General features: G+C 37.1%; 1 protein-coding gene across 4 annotated transcripts in view; it reads right to left on the reverse strand.

Moving 5' to 3' along the window:
- Positions 1-440: 440 nt before the first annotated feature.
- OTUD4 (OTU deubiquitinase 4) overlaps positions 441-20,769 on the reverse strand; it is a 42,074-nt gene continuing 21,745 nt past the window's right edge. The window contains exons 8-22 of one of the 4 annotated variants that reach the window (XM_084886336.1): positions 19,450-19,507; positions 19,114-19,231; positions 18,957-19,021; positions 15,963-16,057; positions 14,832-14,935; positions 14,545-14,731; positions 12,423-12,585; positions 9,931-10,054; positions 9,579-9,634; positions 8,800-8,877; positions 7,837-7,975; positions 7,018-7,278; positions 6,517-6,557; positions 4,744-5,338; positions 441-1,953 (exon numbers count right to left, since the gene is read on the reverse strand). In XM_084886336.1, the coding sequence (XP_084742462.1) occupies positions 1,898-1,953; positions 4,744-5,338; positions 6,517-6,557; positions 7,018-7,278; positions 7,837-7,975; positions 8,800-8,877; positions 9,579-9,634; positions 9,931-10,054; positions 12,423-12,585; positions 14,545-14,731; positions 14,832-14,935; positions 15,963-16,057; positions 18,957-19,021; positions 19,114-19,231; positions 19,450-19,507 (2,140 nt within the window). In that variant the 3' untranslated portion in view covers positions 441-1,897. Of the gene's footprint in view, positions 5,339-6,516; positions 6,558-7,017; positions 7,279-7,836; positions 7,976-8,799; positions 8,878-9,578; positions 9,635-9,930; positions 10,055-12,422; positions 12,586-14,544; positions 14,732-14,831; positions 14,936-15,962; positions 16,061-18,956; positions 19,022-19,113; positions 19,232-19,449; positions 19,508-20,769 lie in introns of all 4 variants that reach the window. The other 3 variants (XM_084886335.1, XM_084886333.1, XM_084886334.1) reach the window with 3 other exon arrangements.

Below are 20,769 nucleotides of genomic sequence, written 5' to 3' on the forward strand. Positions count from 1 at the left end.
AAAGGGGGGCTCTCACCCCAACCTGCACCCTCTCCAATCTGGGACCCCTTGGAAGATACCAGACTGTCGATTTAGGCCACTCCGCAGCAAGCCTAAACTGACAGTTAGACATCCCTCTTGCAATCCAGGACCGCTGGCTCCTAACCATTCTCTCCTGCTGGACTGATTGCCCCTAACTTCCTCTGCCTTGGCCCCTGCCACCATGACTTTGTCTGGAAGATGTCTGGTCTAATTAGCATATTACCCTTTTATTAGTATAGATATATAGAAGTAGGGAAAAGAATAGTACCTACCCCGTAAATTACACATGGTTTTTAGTTATACACACTAGAATTTTGACTGGATAAAAATCACTTATTTTTAGGAGTTCAATAAATTCCTCTTAAGATTTATATGCTATAAACTGAGTTAACTCTGGAACCAAAGAATCACAAGCAAAATCAACAGACAAAATTTAATATATGCACACAGTTTCATATATAATGCAGCATCACACCATGTAGGGCATTTACTCTGATACATTCAGATATGTTTGAAACACTTCTTAAGGCTACAAAACAGAACATAGAAAAATAAACAGGAATATATGCAACACTTACAAAAAGTGATATGATAAAGAATATAAAGTACTATTTTCCTTTCAACACTTCCAAAGATATTTATATATAATTTTTTACAAGTAACATCACAAATGATCACATCTTCACATGCTTTTAAAGTATTATTTGTACTCAGTATAAGGCTATTATTTTTCATACTTAAATTTTTTTCTATCTCTGTAACAATGCAATTTTAATCCATTCAAGTAAAATTCAACACCAAAGTTGCTGTTCCCCAGCATTAAGACATGCACTCTCCCCTTTACTAGGATTTTCTAAAACTTATTTCGGGGGCGGGGGGAGGGGTGTCCCGATTAGTGGGAAAGTAAATGGCTGACACTAGTAGTAAAACCTTAGTTCTTTGAGACTGACATGCTGGAACTGAGCCATTATTAAGGTTTTAAACAAGAAACAAAACATAGTAAACAGAAATAGTGTAGCCAAATATGCATTCTCTTCAGCTACACCAAAATGGACCTTGCTTAGTTAGTACCCACAAGTGAAAGACTACAATTCCCTCATCTAAAACTGAAGGTAAAATAAATGAGACATAAATAAATATTGCTAGTTTCTAGGATGGCTGAATGTTTTCTAAACCAGAAATGGTTAGAAAGGAACTTTATTGCACCAAGTCAATCATAAGCAAGTTTGCAGTTCACAGGCATTTTAATTCAATCTTCAATCACAAAGGAAACATAATGCAAAATATACAGTTTATATCAACTAAGCACTGTGGTTTGGGAAAACCTACTCCTGCCAGATCAAGGCAGGGTCTGAGCTCAAGTCAAGATGAAAATGAATATATGGGTTACCAGAAAACAGAATGAAAATTACACAGATGCTAGCATCCTGGTTCCAAGGAGTACATGGAGCAAAAGGAAGATTTTATCAGAAGAGCTTGAGGAAAAATATACCCAGTACTAAAAAGGACAAAATCAAGTTTAGCAAAAGCCAAAAGAAGTGACCCTTGGTCATTCTAAACATTTGTTTTTTAAAATGTATATAATCTTAATACAGTGAAGTTCCATAATTTCCAACTCAAAATAAAAATGATTCTCACTTCTAAGCATTAGTTTTTCTTATATGGAAACATTGTATGATAAACATTGTATCTCATGTCAACATACCATATGACTCAATCAAAATGAAGGACAAAAGCTCACTTGGTTCAACCTCGGCATAAGGCAAATCCCCTGAATACATTTAAAACAAAACTTAAAATAAAAAACTGACCTTCATGCAAGGACTCATAATTTTAAAACTAATTATCAAAATTCAGAGTTCTTTTATTCCAGAGGTCACTGAGTAAAGTACCATCTGCAAAGTTCTCTTTCAGCACTGTTTCCATCATGTCCTGGAGGTAAATATGGGAAACAGGAAAATCAGTATTTCTTACAGGAACTATAGAGTATGTTGTTACTCAACTGAGGTAAGACAGTGAAGAAATGAACAGTATTCTTTCCTATCCAATTTCAACTTTTCCAAAAGAAAGTGAGAAGATCAAATCCCAGTCAATAAAAGACGCTGGAAACACCAAATTTTTTTTTTTTTTTGTCTCCTGAGTTTAAATTTACATTGAACTTTTAAATCTGGCCATAATATCTAAAGGTGATTTTCATAAAAACTATCAGATACACTAATCTTACATTAAAAAATATGAGCTGAGAATAAAGGACCCGCTAATCTCATTCCATAACAACTGATGTTAACTAAGAAAAAAATGGCTTAAGCAGTACCTTCCCCAATTGTTAGAGCTTAGAAGGTGACAACAGAAATTCCTTTCAGCAGGTTCTCTCTCAATACTTCCCACACAACCATCTTAGTCTTTAAAGTTTTTACTTAGCACCATCATAATACATCTTTCAAAGTGCTCGCTAAAATCCTATGTTACAAAACATCTAAATGATAATTCACTACTTGAATCAGCAGTTACACAGACATTAGGTAATTAAAACAGAGGTAAAATAACCATTATTACAGTACAGTGGAGATTCAGAGCCTGGCTGGCATCCCAAATAATTCTGTACGTTATCAGAGAACCCAGAAAACTCATCTGTTTCAGTTTGTCAAATTCAAGTGAATTGTATTTGCTTTTTTAAAAAATATTCATTTTTGGCTAGGTATATTATACATTGCATGCAAAGAGAAATTACTACTTTATTTGCATAGCGCTCAAACTTCCTGATCAAAAGAGAACATAAAAAAGGGTATATATTCACATTAGTATATACAAATGAGAAATAAAAGTTATAATTATACAGTATAACACAGATTAATGAATACTGTGTTAATTCAAAGTCAAATCTCCAAATGAGGACAGAGTGCAACATGCAAAGGGAACTTCTAGTGAAATACTGCGAAGACGAAGACAAGAAGGAAGCAGGATGGACAGGTTACCCAAGAGGTAACAGGATATAAAATGCAGAGCAAAACCACTTTCTAGCAGCATCCTCTAGAAAAGAACTAGAAGTCACAATCATCCTTTTCTGTACAATAGTTCCAGCTGTGACAAAGTGAACATGCAAATGTAAAGTGATGCACACAACCAATGGTGCAAAGTGAAAAAACAAAACAGGAACTCTATTGAAACCTGTCAAGCTAAAAATTTTTTAACATTTCGTCTCTCAAAATATTTAAATCTGTCAGTGCATTAGTGTTAAAGTGGCATTAAAAAACTTCTGCAGTTTTAACAGATGCAGATTATTTTCAAAATGCATAGCATCTACATTTCTTTCGAGTAGGCACCATATTTACACCAGTGCTAAGAATTCTTGGTGGAAACAGCCATTTCATTGTATTTCCTATTATTTCTTAAACGTATGTTCTTGTATGCGATCTCAAATTCAACAAATACCAAAATTCAAAAATATACCCTATTAATATTAAAAGAACTATATACAACATTTCTAAGACACAGGTTAATAGGCTGCCTTATGTGTAATATTAAAAAGAAGACATTATTCAAGTTTGACAGATATTGAGATGAAAGGCCTTTGGGTTGGAAGCATTTCAAAAGACAACAGTGTTTTAGCCTAAGAACTGTTTGAGCCCAGTTTATGACTAAGGCATTGCATAATAAAATATACATTTCTATTTGGTGCAATGTTATGTTTTGGAATCTATCATATGTCAAATGGTGTATTTTCTTGTCACTTTAGTAAACACTATACAGCACACATTTCCAACATTTAAAATTAAACTTATATAAGGGAAAAACAAACAAACACTAAATCTATAATGTTTTATATTAAGCTGTTTATAAAAAATACTTTAACAAACTTATTTTCTACTTATGGGGGCAGTCACCCCATAAATAAACAGATTTTGAACAAAGAGAAATGGCAATGCCAGGAATTCACCTGCCCCCTTGAACACATATCCAAAATCTCTTGTCCAAAATAGAAGTGAGGGTAAAGGGGTAGGGGAGGAGATAGTTCCAATTTGGGTTTTTATTTTAATGTATTTTTTTTAAAGCCTTTAGAAACATTCCACCTAAGAAAAGTTTCTGCTCTAATACACTGCAACAATAGCCATCAAGTGTGTTGTCCCCGATGGCCATCTCCCATCCCTGACCTCCTCCTATCCCCCCTATAGGGTCGTCCTCTGCCATTTCGATGGTACTGATAGCCTTCATCTCGGCTTCTGCTTGGCTGCCCTTTCCAGGACTCCTCACCTCTTGTATGTTGATATCCTCCCCTACCAGAATAGCCCCAATCACTTTTGTACTTCCTGCCTCCATACGTCTGATTATAGAACTGCTTTGATCTACCACTTCTCAGAATATTAGACACTTCATTCTCATCTTCTGAACTCTCTTCTTTTGGTCTCTGTAGTCTGCTATCCACAGAGTTGGCCCCACTGACCACATCGGCAGCAGTCTTAGGATCTTTCACTTTTTCTGGTTTTTCTTTCAGACTTGGAATGGTCCTTTTAGGCTCAGGTTCAACAGGCACAGTTTCTCTCTCTCTGTTTAGATTCTGATTGGGAAGATGAGCCTTTCCCTCTGCTACTGGAGGGATGGAAACCAATGCCAGATCTGCCTTAGGTGTCTGGGACGACTGCTCTGCCCGGCCTTCATGCTCACGCACATCTGCTTCAGGGAGAGCATGTTGTGTGTCTTCACATCTGGCCTCCTGAAACTCACCTGCTGAAGCTGAACCACCTTGTTTAGACAGATCCAGATTTTCCAAGGGTAGATCCAATTCTTTCTCATCAGAAGGCAGAACAATATTCTGCCTCATTACTGGACTTTCTATGAATCCCTGAAAGGGGTACCCATACCAAACAGGAGGAAAGAAAGGAGGTGCAATGGGAACTGGGCCTAAGAATGGATTAGGCCCAAAGGACGGTTGTGGGTACATATTCTTGCCATTTAGTGACTCTTCATATTCAGCATGAAGAAGATGTCCAGAGTTTTCAGATTCAAGATCAGCCTGGTAAGACAACTGTCCATGACTTTCAGACACCTGAGATGGAGGGATAACCAGAGGTGAAGAAAATGTTGGTGGTCCAATCTCTGCATGTGGCATTTGACCATTAACACTGGGCTCAGTCTGCATAGGAAAGTGTGCATCAGCACAGGTACAATCACTTTCATTCTGAGCAGGAGCTTCTTGGAACCAAGGGTTTTGAGGATACACAGGGACAGGGACCTTTGGGTACATCCTGCAGGCTGCCAGGTAAGCCTGGTGCAGAGGATACAGGTAAGAATGTGGAGCCCACATAGGACAACTATATGCCTAAAAGAAACAAAACAAAACAAAAACAAAAAACAGTTAAAAAAACAAAAGGTTGAAAGTTTAAAGTTGGCTCAAGATGTTTCTTATGTCTACAAAGAGCATATAATCTGCAGTCCAAGCACTACATCACTGTGAGACTCAACATGGAAAAGAATTATAAAATCAAAACTGCTCTAAAACTCCATTCCTTGTCCTATCCTGAAACCAATCCAAAGTCCTGTATAGATGTTGACAAATGACAATATAATGAACCTACCCAAAGATTATCATGACCATTAATTTCATTCTTTGGATATAACTGCACGAAAACAATTATAGGTGATATGGATCTCAAAAGCCACCAACAGAAAGCACTTGAGCCTCCAGCTTCAAGTACCTCAATCATTGGCTGTATAGCTCGACCTGCATTTGTATTTTGGCTCTATCATTAGCTCACTGTGTGTGAACCCATGCAAACTAAATAATTGGTCTGGACCTGCTCTACCAGAAAAATGCTAGTATAGGAGTAGATGACCCCCAAGGCTACAACTCCACAGTTCTAGGAGACCCCAGAGCACTCCACAAAGATAAAAGTGAGACTCCTACTCACAGAAGGTAATACAGGAGACAACACAGCACTGACAAGGACAAAGAGTTCCCCCCCCCCCTCTCTCTCCAAGACAAACTATTGTTTGGCTGACCACTTCCCAAAGGAGTCCTCCACTCCACTAGTGAACACCCCACCTTCTATAGGGATATTTTTACATGGTATTTCCTTGATCCTAAGTTTAAACAATGAGGCAGGTCAAAGAATGCTACCACTATTCCATAACTTCAAAAAGCTGGGCTCAAATACATTAAATGACTTGTCCAGAGCTATCCAGCTAAAAAGTGATGCAACAGAACTTTAAACCCAGATGGCTCACTCCCTCACTGAGGGTATTTCCACTAGGCCACCCAGGGACAGAGCCATCCCCTGAACATACTCACAGAGTTAAATCACTGCCCATTAAAAGGAAACTCAATCAAAAATTGGAGCCTCAACCACCACCAAAAAGAAACATACTACACAATTCTGAAATTGCTAGTTAAGATGAGATTTAGTAAATCTTAGGGAATTTACTCTTAAGATAATTAAATAATAAGAATTTAAAATCTGTTTACTTGAAAATAACTTTAAAATGAAAAATTGTAAATACCTTTACACCAAGATTAAAGAAGAATCGAAGAATGTTCTTATCTGAAAATAAATAACATAATCATCATTCACTATAATTATACATTTCAATTCACATTGAAATCATCACTTTTAAAGTGTTTAAATCAGCATTCACAATTATCTTGAGATGGGGAATGTTCACCATAAGCTTTCTTAACTATTCAGCAGCACTTTTCTTCAAAATAAAGTAATGAATTAAAACTTCCCTCAAATGCATTCTTTGGAATAAAACTAGACATTTTTAAGTGTAAAAAATGTCTATGATGTTAACATCTTCAGAAAACTTGACATATAAAGATTTGAAGCTTGTTGTCAACACAACAAGATAGCATACATTTCAAATTGCATATCTATCAACATATGTGTAACTCCATCTATTGAAAAAACCCCAGTTAACCTAGATGTACCTAGTACATCTCTAACTCAACCAGTACCAGTACTTGACAAATAAAATCAGTTTTAACTTGGAGAAGCAGCTCACCTTTAGGCAGGTCCTCCCCAGTGTGACACAGTGAATAAGGTGGTGCAATGGCTCTATCTCCTTTTTCATTACAAGGAAACCCAGGGTAGAGTGGGTCTTGGTAAAGGCTCAGAGTCTGAGGCAAAGGCATCAAGGGCTGGTTAACTGCCTGTATTGACACAGGAACTGGAGAGGGTGTTAAATGAGCTTGGGACACGGCAGAATCAGGTCCAGTGGTCAGGGTCTGTGTCACTGATAAAACCGGGATTTGAGCAGGGACACCTACAAAAGAAAAGGAATCAAAAACTATAAATAGTTGAAAATAATTTTCTACAACTACAAATTTACATTAAGGTAAAAAGTAAAGTATGCTATACAAATTATATACCTGTTAAAAATATGTATACTTAAGCAATACAAAGAAACTTTTTATATTAACCAAGGACCCTTCCTGATATACAGGAGAAAAGGAACTCAAGAAACAAGCTTTTCATCAATATCACGAGTGTAGCTCTTACAAATATATGTACACAGAGCCTGACAAAGGGTTCAATGAGGATCATTAGAACTGGTCCATGGGGAAGGAAACTTTGGTGTCAGTGCTGAGTAACCAAAGCAACCAGGGGAGATAAACAGCTCACACATCTTCCTCCTGGGATGTTGAGGGAGTATCTCAAATGAATTCCACACAAGAAGCAAAGAAGAGGAGAGGACCGCAAAAAAGAGGCTCCATATATCTAACCCTACTGCGAGGTCAAACTCTCACTTGAACATTTGAAGTCTCTAACTTGGAAAGCTTACGTTGGATGGTTCATTGTATTTTTAAAATTCATAACTAACCTGTTGGTCCAAAAGATGTAGGCTCACTTGGCCAGGCTGGCACAGTGGCTGGTAAAGAAGGCACCGCAGGAGCTAGATGTACCTCTGGAGAAACCAGAAGGGGAGCTGGATTTGACAAAGACACATGTTCTGCTGGCTTCTTCAAAAAGAGAGGATAAAGATATAAGAGTTCATTTTAACCACCAAATGTACTCTGAGTTGCCTACCTTTCTACTGCAGCTTCTATATAAATGGTCTTTCTGATCTTATAAATGAAAGAAAAAAAGCACAGTAGCTAAAAATTCCACAAAAACAAATTTGATTCTAAACAGGGACTGCCTGCCGAAAGTCACAGAAGTCATTGGCAGAGTTACAAACAAACTTTGAAGCATTGAACACAATGCTTTTAAGGCAAGGAAGCAAAACCATTGAAATTACTTTGAAATTCATGAGTTTTTAGGAATAGTTCTTCACACGAAGACATGCCACAAAATTGTGTATGCTTTCTAACTGACATAAGGATGTTAACTGAAAGGCAAAAACTACCACCTTTCTCTAGGCCTATAGTAGACCAAGAATCAAAATGCCTGCTGGAACTCGGGTTCCTTCATCATTAAATTCAAAAACTGGTGATATGGCTCTTTAAACATTTTTTTCCCCTAATGTTAATGCAGACTACTGAAAAGTTTTTAAAGTAGAAAATTCCAAAAATCAAATTTTCAAGCCAACCCACCAAATACAAATTTATTCAAAATCAATTTAGAATGACTTCTATGTCCAAAATATAGTGTACCTAAAAATAATATCCCATTAAAACTGAAAACATTCTGAACAACATTATAAAAAATTACAGCTATCCAAATTATGTTAAAATATATCCTCCCATTTTCTATATAGATGTTTTCTGTTTTTAAATGTTATCAAATACAGAGCTAAGAGATCAGAGAAGGGAGCCTTCCATAACAGTTACAACAATGTACTTACTTGTTCTGAAGGAGGTGGGCATTCTAATTTCTTTGACTTTGATGGTGATGAAATTCTTGCACACTTATCATCAATATTCTTTAGAAGCAAAAAAACAAAACAAACAAAAACACCAAAAATGTAATTTTGTATTTCAAAGACCCACATTCTAGGATCATAGTGGTTGCCTTTATTGTTCACTCTACCACGTGATTGAACCCTCTCAATGGTCTTTTTTTCAATTACATCTGGTCTTCATCAGATAGTAACACTGCCTGCACATCTTTATATCAAACTACTAGGACATTTTTATTGGGGACAAAGTTTCAAAGAGCACACTTTTCCTTTAAAAACCTCAACCCACTGCCCTGGCCAGGTGGCTCGGTTGGAATGTCCTCCTGTGCACCAAAAAGGTTGCAGGTTTGATTACTGGTCAGGCACATACAGGTGGCAGCCAATCGATGTTTCTCTCACACATCAATGTTTCTGTTTTTTTCCTTTCCTCTCTCTAAAATCAATGAACATATACTCAGGTGGAGATTTTTTTTTTTAATCTCAATCTACTATAGATTATTGGAAAAGCTACTCCCCACCAATTCAGATAGGTCATCATAATGTACCCAAGAAATGGTTACAATGGTGAGTGAATTCTCCTCAAGCATTACTATCTTTTCCCCATTTTTTCTCTACCTTTCTACTTCCCTAACAGTTATCAAATGCTACTGTTTCTTTCCTGATATATTATTATCACAGTGTTATAAGGAAAATGAAAAGATGCAATTAGTATTTAAAACATTTACCTCTGATGTGCTTGGCCCAGGTTTTTTATCCAGGTGAGTATGTCCATGGCTAGAGTCTGTTAACAGATCAAGATTAAAAAAAACACAGCATCAGCCAATAGGTTTGAAGACAGAAAAACACATTATAAAAATATAGAAAGCCAAAAGTACTATTTGCATAATTTAATCCATAAAAAATATAGTTTTCTGAATGACATTTATTTAACAGGAGTGTTAGCCTGAGTCAGTTTCTGTCAGCAACAGATATATGACATTAAATTGCTTAATGATTTTAAAAGTTCTTTTTCTAATGGATGACTTTAAATCAGACACAGAACTCCAGTACATGCTTTCATATGATGAAATAACATACCTTTATCTTTTCGTTCTTCGGTATCCATTCTCCGCCTGCTTCCTTTTCTATCACTCACATATGATGATTTTTTCTGGATGCATGGATTGCTACTCTGAGAAGATGACTGACTGACTGATGAACTCTTCAAATGAACAAAACCCAACACTTTGTGTTAAAGATTTACCCATAAATATATTCTTTGTACATCTGATTAAAAATCTCAAAATTCATAGTCGTGTCTTTATACTTCCAAAAATAAGACCTAAGATTCATATTTAATTATGTCCTCTACAGTTATAGGCTTATTAATAAGTCTAAGTGTTACGCAATCAGACAGACCTTTGGCCTAAATTATTTTAACACTTCTTCATATCCTTATAAGAGAAAGCTGCTCTGACCAAACTTTCACCTTGCAATTTATATTCTTTGGACAAAGAATAGCAAGCACCCTTCCGAGCAACCTTCAAAAACAGCTATTGTAGAGCCACAGTCCTTTTGTGGGGAAAGATACCCAAGTGCAAATTAACAGATACAGTGCACTATGATTGTTATTCACTGAAATGCTACCGATGTAAGCACTGCATGAGATCTAACTTTCTAACTGGTGTAACAAAAGGACTAGAATAGGTCAGGTTTTTAAGCTAAATTATCATTGAAGGTCCTCTCCTGTTCTGGTACTAAGAGCTGAGAAGGGGATCTTAGGAGTTTTCCAGAAGACAAGACAGGATTCAAACTGCCTACTAGTAATCTAAAAATGATGAGTATGACTCCATTCTGACAATCAAATATTTCACATTGTATTCCTACATTACAGTAGTCATAGTCTTACCGTTCACTAACTGAAAAAGGACAAAAAGCTATGAGTACAAGCTTAAATGATTTGTGTCTGTTTTAAAATCTAATTATTATGGGAAAATAATATCCTATATAATAAAAGGCTAAATATGCAAATCAACCGAACAGTAGAATGACCAGTAGCTATGACACACACTGACCACTAGGGGGCAGAAGCTCAATGCAGGAGCTGCCCCCTGGTGGTCAGTGCACTCCCACAGGGGGAGTGCCGCTGAGCCGGAGTCATAGCTGGCAAGCACAGTGGCAGTGGCAGGAGCCTCTCCAGCCTCTGGAACAGTGCTATGGATGTCTGACTGCCAGCTTAGGCCTGCTCCCCAGAGAGAGTGGGTCTAAGTCGCCAGTCAAACATCCCCTAAGGGCTCCCGGAATATGAGAGGGCGTAGGCCAGGCTGAGGGACCCCCCTCCTGAGTGCACAAATTTTGTGCACTGGGCCTCTAGTATTACATAAAGATAAATATACTTAACACACAACCCATGTCTAATAATCCCTAAACTCCAAACCCTATTCCAGACTGAACTATTATTTCAGACGAGCTGTTTTCAACCAACATCTCACACCTCTAAAAGATTCCACAGAGGCCAGTGGATAATTGAGTGTGAGGGACATTAATGTTTTACACTGGTATACTGGGAAGCCTTCTGTAACATTTCATTTTGTTTCATCTACTGTTGAGAAAAAGTGTCCAACAAACATTCTGGATCACAGGTCCCTTCGACCACTTACCAGGACTTCAAAGCCATACTTGCATGGCTTCCAGTACCCCAAACTGAATCACATTCCCCTATCCTGTCAATGAACCCTCTTCACAGACCACTGACTTCACTCTATATGAGAACTGTTTTCCCTTCTGACTCCACCAAAATAATTAAGAAACCTAAAGAGCCCTAGCTGGTTTGGCTCGGTGGATAGAGCCTTGGCCTGTAGACTGTAGGGTCCCAGGTTCAATACTGGTAAAGGACATATGGCCAGGTTGCAGGCTCGATCCCCAGTAGGAGGCATTCAGGAGGCAGCCAATTTATGATTCCCTTTCATCATTGATGTTTGAGAGAGAAAAATCAATCAGTTGTCTCCTGCACACACTCCAACCAGGGCCAGGGACCTAAACCAGTAACCTAGGCATGTGCCCTGATGGGAACACATCTTTTAGTATATGGATGATGCTTCTACCAAATGAGCCGCACCAGCCAGGGCAAGGTACCCTTCAGTTTACAAATTATTAGTCTTATGGTTTAATATAAAAACTACAGTTGAACCTTAAACAACATGAGGTTTAGGGGTGCCAACCTGTCCCAGGCAATCGAAAATCTATGTATAGCTTTTAACTCTCCAAAAACTTAGCTACAGGTGTCCCTCAATATTCATAGGGGATTTGTACCAGAATTCCAAACAGATAACAAAATCCGTGAAAGCTCAAGTCCCTTTTATAAAATGACATAAAAGAATGCATACAGTTTGTCTTCCATAGATTCTGTGATTAGTTGAATCTGCAGATGGGAAACAAGGGGAATTCAGAAAGCCAACTGTAGTCATTGAGGGGGAAAAATCTGCATTATAAGTTGACCCCCAAATTTCAAACACATGTCGTTCAAGAGTTTGCTTCTATTAAGGAGAGATTTCAAACCAGTAACTTTTAAAATCTCTTTTTATACGTACAGAAAGGGCTGGGAAAGCGTGCTCATCTCGGTTTTGAATCTCATAAAGTAATCGAGATTCTTCTATAGCTTGCTTCTCTCTGCGCTCTTCTGGGGAGAGGCCAAAATAATTAGATTCTCGACTGGCGTGCTCAAAATCCTCAACTCTCTCACGATCAGGTTTTCTGTTAAATAAAACATTGTCACGAAAAAAAAAGGTAAATGTATTGACCACCTAAAATAAAATAACCTATTTTGTCAGTATAAATATTTAATTTAACTACACAGTGACTATAGAACTTTTGGCAACCTGAATAAATGTTTACCAAACGGAATCTCCTATAGCATCATGCACGCTACATAACAGAATCAAGAAGACAAACTTATAATAGGGAGAAATAGAAAAAAGAAAAAAAGAAAATAACAGACATATAGACCAATAGAACAGAACAGAGAACGCAGAAATCAACCTAAGCCATTATGCTCAATTAATATTTGATAAAGGAGGCAAGAGCATACAATGGAGCCAAGGCAGTCTCTTCAATAAATGGCGCTGGGAAATTTGGTCAAGATAAATGCAAAAAAATGAAACCAGATCACCAACTTACACCATACACAAAAACAAACTCAAAATGGCTGAAAGACTTAAATGTACAACAGGAAATCATGAAAGTCCTACAAGAATCCATAGGCAGCAAAACAGCAGACATATGTCCGTAATACCTTTACAGACATAGATCCTAGGGCAATGGAGACTAAGGAGAAAATAAACAAAATAAAAAGCTTCTACACAACTAAAGAAACCATCAGCAGAACAACAAGAAAGCCCACTGCATGGAAGAACATATTTACAAACACTATTTCAGATACAAGTTTAATCTCCAAAATTTACAGAGAACTCATATAACTTAACAAAAGGAAGATAAATGATCCAATCAAAAAATGGGCAAAGGATGTAAATAGACACTTTTCGAAAGAGGAAATACAGAAGGCCCAGAGACATATGAAAACATGCTCATAGTCACTAATCATCCGAAAGTTGCAAACCAAAACGAGATACTGCCGAAACCAGTTTGGTCCCAGGTTCAATTCCACTCAAGGGCATGTAACTTGGTTGCGGACACATCCCCAGTAGGGAGTGTGCAAGAGGCAGCTGATGGATGTTACCCTCTCATTGATGTTTCTAACTCTCTATCTCTCTCTCTTCCTCTCTGTAAAAACTCAATAATATATTTTAAAAAAAAACAAAAAAAAACAAAAACAAACCAGATACCCTCTCATACCTGTCAGAATGGCTATCATCAACAAATCAACAAATAACAAGTGGTGGGGAGGATGTGGAGAAAAAGGAACCCTTGTGCACTCTGGTAGGAATGTAGACTGGTGCAGCTGCTGTGGAAAACAGTATGGAGTTTCCTCAAAAAGTTAAAAATGGAGCTCCCATTTAACCCAGTAATCCCACTTCTAGGAATATATCCCAAGAAATCAGAAACGCCAATCAGAAAGGATATATGCAGCCGTATGTTCATAGCAGCACAATTTACCACAGCTAAGATTTGGAAACAGCCTAAGTGCCCATCAGCAGATGAGTATATTAAAAAACTGGTACATCTACACAATGGAATACTATGCCATTATAAAACAAGGAACTTTTGCCATTTGCAACAATATGGATGGAATTATAGAGCATTTTGTTAAGTGAAATAAGCCAGTTGAAGAAAGATAAATATCACATGATCTAACTCGTGTGGGATATAATGATCAACATAATTTGATGAACAATAATAGATCCAGAGATAAATAGTAGGGGGGAAGGGTGTTAGAGAGCAACCAAAGAACTTGTATGCATGCATATTAACATAACCACTGGACACAGACACTGGGGCAGTGGGGGCTGGCCTGGGTGGGAATGGCAAGGGGCTGGGTAAGGGGGAGTTAACTGGGGAAAAGGGAGACATGTAAAACTTTAGACAATAAAAAATAAATAAAATAAAGATGACTTACTCTGCAGTTACTTTTATTTCTTTAAAGAGAACTATGAAGAACTGAAATCCTCACATAGTATTTTATCAACGATACTTTTAATATTATTCTGTAACGAAAAGCATGAAATGTGGCAAATAAAAGAAATGCCCCTCCCTTACCTTATGATCTGTGAGGGTGTCCTGCTAAGATTCTTGTGCTCACTGGAGGGTTTCTGAGACGGTGACCCGGCAGAATGACTAGAGAATGCATGCTGTCTTACTCCTGAAGGGTGCTGGAGTCGAGGAGGTAGTGCTGATGGAGCTTTTACTGGCTTGCTTGAATTCTTTGGCCCTCTGTAATCTGTATCTGTGACAAGAACCCAAAAATACCCCATAATTTCCTATAATCAACAATGCCATGGATCTTTACCCCTCCCCCCAAAAAGAATAACTTGATGTGCTCTTACCAGAATGGGAATTTTGTCCAGAAGGGGAAGGTTTTTTCATCTTCTTCCCTGACACTGTGTTCCAGCTTTCTGGGGGAGGTGGTTTGAGGGTCTTCGGTGAGTGCCTTCAAAAGGAAGGAAAAGACATGTAATAAGTTAAAGTGCTCATAGCAATGATATCTACTTAAATATTCAGCAGAGCAATTTTATTTATAACTTATGTAAGAATTTCCAGCTTTTGTCCTTATATTAAAAATGAAGTACAAACAAAGCCATTTAGCAACCCAGATATAATTCTAATAAATAAAAGATAACATAAATCAAAAGTGTGTTTTCAAACCCAAAAATACCAGAAGACTAAATGGCCTTAAATCACAATCAAAGCAAAAGATACGAGGAATGATTGCTATTTGTTAGATGTGAAAATGGTACTGTCATTCGGGTGGGGAGAGGCAGAAGCCCTTACTGTGCTAGAGACACATAAAAGCACCTACATGTCTATGAGAAATGGTATAATGTCCGGATTTTTTAAATTATTCCAACTCCATTTATAAAAAAGGTTAGGGAGGATATATTAGAAAAGGTTGCTAAATGTGGTTAACTGATGAACCAGAATGGTGGTATAATTAGGGTTTTCTGCTCTATGCTCCTGACATTTATGGGTGATTGAAATTTTCCATAATACAGTTTAGGTGTGACTTACTAGCTATCTCTAGTACGGGCAGCAGCAACTAAAATAAAAGGTATTCTAAAGTAACACTGTAAATCTACCATAAAATTTTACTCCATCTGACATTTATTTAAAATTAATTACATGCAATGCAGTACCAAATAACATTAGGAATGGATATGGTCCCTGTCCTCCAAAGCTCGCACTTTATAGTTGTAATATAGTCAATTTCCCAAAATGCCTTTGTGAAGAATGGCACATTTTAAACAGTAACCGACAAAATTAGTTTTTATTTTAAACTACTATATCATCATGCAAAACATTGAATTTAAACTATTTTTCAAAAGCTCTAAACAAATATTTCTACCCATAGGCAACACCTTTAAATGAATTTACAAATACACAGCCATTTTGAAATGCCCGTGATTACATTACGCAAGAGGAAAAGACAGTAAATGCCTTATTTGAAGAGCAGTACATACTTCCTTCCAACTTCTTCAACCAAAACTGGTCCGTTCTCAGAATGAACCCCTTGAAGGTCTGCATTAGAAAATTTTCCATTGTGATCCAACCTAACCTGCTGAACAATTCCAAAAAGATCAGTCACCTGCTTACTTGCATTAATGATCAGTTTTTAAAACTTATTTTGTTTCCAATTAGAGAAAATGAAAAGTATTATTGTTAAACGCAAAACTAATTTCAAAACAGTATACAATATCTGTTTCTCTGACCTCCCAGACTTACGTACCTCTCCTAAAATGCTTTTGTGTTTATCCTTCCAAAATTGTTCTAAATCATTTCCTTAATAGTTCAAATAGTAGCAGCACCATCTACTAAGGCTCCTAACAAGAGAGGTATCTTGTCCCGGTCCTGAAGTAGGATTGTGGCACAACACAACCGGGATTCCAGGCCTGGCATTTCTACTTACTGGCAATATGACCTTGGGCAAGTTACTTCTCATACTCCAGTGTCTTCATATGCAAAATAAGGCTAATAATAGTACCAAAGTCATAGGACTGATGGAGATGGAATGAGGTATGTATCATATACGTGAAGGACGTGACAGTATTATTATAATTACTGTGTGTAACTGTGACCTTTCTCCTCCCTAAAAATAGATCCGTTTTCTCTTCTCTAACATACTACTGGTATTTTCCAAGAGTAAACTGTGACAGGAAAGTAAGCCTTGAGGTATTTCTATAGTCAATGCACAATGAACTACACCAGGAGCGCTAAGAGCCCATCCATGTTGCATGGCTTTGAGTACTGTCGTACTTTTATTAGTAGACAAAGTCCTCAAGTTGAGGTTTCATTCTTCACAAATCAAAATAAGATAGTTTGCCTTCCTCTCTTCGAGTTTATCAAAAAGATTTTTCTGAAGTTTTTTACCAAAAGTTATAACTATATTTTACATGCATGAGTAAACAAGTCATATTTGACTCCTAGCAGTTTACACAATAAAGTTTCAAGTGAAAGTTAAGTAGTAGAATTAGAAACAAAATACTCTAAAACAGAAAAAATTAAAACAAGTATCTGTTTTATGAACTACTTTATTAATGACAAAAGCAACTGCAACTTCAAAGAAGATATGCTTGATTTAAAATAATGAGTAACTAAACTTTAGTGATGCAGCGTAAGACAAGCAATCTTCTCTTCTCTGTTGAGGGGTAGGGAAGGAGGGGAACCCTAAGCCTAGGTTTTATTCTTCTCTTTATTCCCTTCGAAGACCCCACAATTCTGTTCTATAATTAGAGCACAATTTTAAAATCTCAGAAGGAAGAACCTAAATGAATTACATCCTCTTCTTCTTTTCCTTTCAAATATCCCAGAACCAGAACACTATGAAAAGTGCTCAAAAGTACACAGACACAATCCTGGTCAATCAGATACTTTTCACAAACCACTTTATAACAAAGGAAATGAGTGTTTCCCCCCACAAAGAGAATTGTTTGTCAATGGCTATGTAAGGTAGTTTTGAAAAGGCAACACTTTTTTCCTTTTAATCCTCACCTTAAGATATGTTTTTATTGATTTCAGAGAAAGAAAATAAGGAGGTGGGAAAAAGAGGGAGGGAGGGAGAAAGAGAGGGAGAAAGTGAGGGGATACAAAATCACTCCAAATTAAGAAACACTGATGTGTCCTTGCCAGTGTTACTCAGTGGTTAGAGCATCGCCCTGCGTACCAAAGGGTCTCGGATTCAATTCTCAGTCAAAGGCATGTACCTGGGTTGCAGGTTCGCTCCCCATCCCCAGTCAGGGAGCATTTGGGAAGCAATCGATGTGTCTTTCTCATTGATCTCTCTCTCTCTCTCTCTCTCTCTCTCTCTCTCTCTCTCTCTCTCTCTCTCTCTCTCTCTCCCTTCCTCCTCCTCCCCCCCCTCCTCCTCCTCCTCCTCCTCCTCCTCTTCCTCCCTTCTACTCTCTCTTTGAAGAGCAAGGGGGAAAATATCTTGGGTAAGGATTAAGAAAAAATAAACACTGATCTAATCCCCAACTTTCCCCTTTAAAAATCAGCTACTTAAGTCCAGAGCAGTAGTTTATTCAAAGTAAATGAAAATCTCTTATTATCAGTCCACTTTCCTTTCTTAATTCAACAGAAAACATTATACACCACTTGGATGGCTTGGCTCAGTGGTTCAGCATCAACCTATAAACCAGGAAGTCATGGTTCGATTCCCAGTGAGGGTACATGCCAGGGTTGCAGGCTCAATCTCCCCAGAGTGGGGCATGCAGGAGGCAGCCAATCAATGATCCTCTCTCATCATTGACGTTTCTCTCTCTCCCACTCCCTTCCTCTTTGAAATCAATAAAAAGATATATCTTTTTTATTATTTTTTATTTTTCTAAAATATATTTTATTTATTTTTTATAGGGAGGAAGAGAGAGGGATAGAGAGTTAGAAACATCAACAAGAGAGAATCATCGATCAGCTGCCTCTTGCACACCCCCTGCTGGGGATGTGCTCCCAAGGTACATGCCCTTGACTGGAATCGAACCTGAGACCTTTCAGTCTGCAGGCCAACACTATCCACTGAGCCAAACCAGTTTCAGCTCTTTTTTAAAAAACAAACAAACAAACAAAAACATTATGTACCTCTCAATCTTCCAAATTAGCTTTTATAAGCAAAACAAATAACCTATAATATCAAGCTTGAACCAATTATAAAATACTTGCTAACTGTAATGAAAATATCTAAAAATCTAAAATACTACTATTACTTCTTCAAAGCAAGCAATATCAAAAATTAGATTATTTTTTTAAAGATCATGTGACAGGATACCAAGGTTTTAGATACATACAATTTTGGTAATGTACTCAAATGAATAAAAATGCTAAGTATTTAAAACCATGAAAATGTAGACATAAAAAAATATATTCTAAAATTCCAAATTAACAACACATTCAAACTTATGTTTACTCAGTTCCTATTATAATAAGATTTCAGGTAAGATCTTTTCTTCTATATAATCACTTACTTGGCATTTATCCCCAACTTCATACTGTAAGCCAGCAGCAATGGAATAATCACGTTTCTGTTGAGCTGTAAATAATATCAAAAGAATATCAAGTTGACTTAATTATTTTTACGTGCCACAAAACAAATTCATGGAAAATGCAAATTTTTAAACTCACCTTGTTTAGATTTGAGCCAAAGTTCATATTCCACATTTCTATAAACTGCTGGATTGAGTGACTTAAGAACCTTTCTAGACAAAGGAAGGCTGTGGGAGTTCCCATTGTTTTTCAGGTGCTAAATAAACAAAGTCAGGATTAAAAAAAATAAAACAATTTTGTTTGACCTATGTATAAGAAAAAAAATCAAAAGAAAGCTTCAAAAATTACTAAGTTGCTGAAAAATTTACTAGATGTGCCTGACTCTACTGAAAAATGTACCAGAAAGAGAAAAAAAATTAAGACTACACTTTCATAAGCTCTTATATTAAAGAACAAGACCTTTAGAAAAAATACCTGATCACTTGACAGCGCTTTAAATCCATTTACATCATTAGCAGTGGTAGTTTTTCTCCTATAAAGGGAAAAAAACAACTATAATTAGTACAATATGTGTTCACATGCAATTAATTTATTCTAACTTCACATAAAATTATCAGAAGCCAGAGTTATATTCCACAAAGTCAAAGCTATATTCCAATGAGCCCTTACAAATTTCAATAAACTGTGCAAGTAGCCCTAATCAGTTTGGCTCAGTGGATAGAGCATCATCCTGTGGACTAAAGTAGTGGTCGCCAACCTCTCAGATCTCACAGACCTCTGTGGACCACTGGTTGGCGACCGCTGGACTAAAGGGTCCTGGGTTCAATTCCAGTCAAGAGCATGTACCTCAGTTACTTACAGACTTGAACCCTGGCCTTGGTCAGGACACATGCGGAAGGCAACCAACCTATTTGTCTCTCTCACATGGATGTTTCTCTCTGTCTCTTCCCTTCTCTTCCACTCTCTCTAAAAATCAATGAAAAAAGTCCTTGGGTGAAGATTTAAAAATATATAAACAATAAAGTGTGTGTGTGTGTGTGTGTGTGTGTGTGTGACTTATAAAATATTAAGTCAAAAACTTTTATCAGTAATTCTTACTGGCTCAATAAAACAAACAGAAATAAACTGAAATTCAGGTAAGTAGAATAATTGGGTTTATAAAACATTCAATGTAAAAATTTTTCCTTTAAATACATAGATAATGATCCATTAAACAAAATATTCCACTACAAAAAGACGTACAATCTAGTGATAATGAATGCAAACCACATTCAGTATGCTAATGCTAAAAAGTGCTATTGGGGGTGTTAGGAAAAAATCTAGTGTTCAGCCATAGGCTTAAATAATAAAAAGTAGGATGAGGAAAGAACTTGTTGAGATGTCTTTTTGAATAAGTAATTAAAGGTGATGAGATAGCAAACCATATGGCTACTCAGTATTCCAGCAGAAAAAAACAGAAATCAAGTGCAAAGATCCTGGTGTGGACAAGAGGCTGGCAAGGCTGGAACAGAGGGATGGCAAACAAAGTGGGAGATGAGGTGAGGAGCCATCTATACTCTTCTGTCCTACACTTCTTAATCAATTTCTAGTCTTCAGGACAATTTCCCAAGTCTACACCCTTAAATGCAACAATCTTTAAGAGACTCCAAGTAGCTAGTGTCTAGATTTAAAAGAAAGCACCCATAATTTCCAGTACTTCAGCACTGGCCAATGTGAATGTGAAAAGAATCCAGGCACGAGAGTAAACAACATCCCTAGTCTTTCCCCCTTGCTATCATATTATGCCTACCTATC

Source organism: Pipistrellus hanaki (assembly GCF_964339955.1).
Source record: "Pipistrellus hanaki genome assembly, chromosome: 5".
Taxonomy (NCBI): domain Eukaryota; kingdom Metazoa; phylum Chordata; class Mammalia; order Chiroptera; family Vespertilionidae; genus Pipistrellus; species Pipistrellus hanaki.